This window comes from Condylura cristata, unplaced genomic scaffold, assembly GCF_000260355.1.
Source record: "Condylura cristata isolate star-nosed mole 26May11 unplaced genomic scaffold, ConCri1.0 scaffold00003, whole genome shotgun sequence".
Classification (NCBI taxonomy): Eukaryota; Metazoa; Chordata; class Mammalia; order Eulipotyphla; family Talpidae; genus Condylura; species Condylura cristata.
Window position 1 is genome coordinate 77,115,106 of NW_004567104.1, and position 1,094 is coordinate 77,116,199.

The 1,094-nt window shown below is 70.1% G+C and overlaps 1 protein-coding gene across 1 annotated transcript in view; it reads right to left on the reverse strand.

Moving 5' to 3' along the window:
• DSCAM (Down syndrome cell adhesion molecule) overlaps nucleotides 1–1,094 on the reverse strand; it is a 299,116-nt gene that overhangs the window by 73,191 nt on the left and 224,831 nt on the right. Inside the window, exon 16 of the mRNA XM_012730962.1 lies at nucleotides 31–177. Within this exon, the coding sequence (XP_012586416.1) occupies nucleotides 31–177 (147 nt within the window). The remainder of the gene's footprint in view (nucleotides 1–30; nucleotides 178–1,094) is intronic.

A 1,094-nucleotide genomic window follows, 5' to 3' on the forward strand; every position in this document is an offset into this window, starting at 1 on the left:
GCGGGAGGGGCCGAGGGCCGCGCTGCTCACCTCCGTCCATGAGGTTCGCCCAGTAGATGACCCGGAAGCCCTGCAGAACCCCGTTCAAGGCCTCCTTGGAGAGCGCGGACCAGGATATTGAGATGCTTTCTGGCGATGTCGCTATGGCTTGGACATTTTCAGGGGGGTAGCTGGGCACTGCAAGCGCATAACGAGAGCCTGTAACAGCCGCCGATGGGCGAGCCCCGAGCAACCCCGAATAAACAGCACCCCGGCGCCCCCGAAGGCTCCCGCTGGGAGGAAGCCAGGTTGGGCGTCTCCCTGCACAGCTCTGACAAGCGCGTGAAGGTCAGAGTGTGCGCACGTCCCCCGGTGCTCTCTCCTTCGAGCTCCACGGCCCCACTTGGGGGAGGCTGCCCAGGCCGCCCGCTTCGGGAGCTGGGGGCTCTCGCAGGGCCTCGGGGAGTCGCCCCGTGCCCGTCCGGCCTGCTCCCTTCGGCCTTGCCGCAATCATCTGCCCTGGGTTGCCGTCTCTGCGGCCGTCAGCCACGCCACTGAGGTCAGAGCTCAGCTGCAGACCCGCACGGCTGGCCCACCCCAGCCCCAGGACTCACGAGCCCGGAGCACAGCGAGCGCACGCAGAGGCGAGGAGGGCCGCAGACGGCCTGACCGCGGGCCTCTGGCGGAGAAACCGGGCGTCACCGGCTCGTCCTCCAAGCGGCCACCGGCGGCTCGTCCCCAGAGGGGCTGCGGGGCGATGCCGCCTTCACACCCACCACCTGCGCTCCCACCTCCCCCAACCTCACCCCTGCATCCAACAGGCTGCCCCTCTGCACCCCAGGGCTCCCTCTGGCACCGATCCCAGCGCTGGCAGCCTCAGTGTGACCGGTCTTTGGGGGCCACTAGAGGGCGCCCAGTCCCCGCGAATTTGCTCCAGGAGGGGCTCCTTGGGCTGAGACTCCAGAAGGGAAGGCCAGCCTCCAAGGGCAGCACCGGGCAGGGCTGCGGAGGGCGGGAGGAGGCGGGAGGCGGGAAGCGGCAGGGAGGCCTCAGCGCCCACCGGGGACACACGCTCAGGTCCGCACAGCGCGGCCACGGGGTCAGACCAGCGCCGC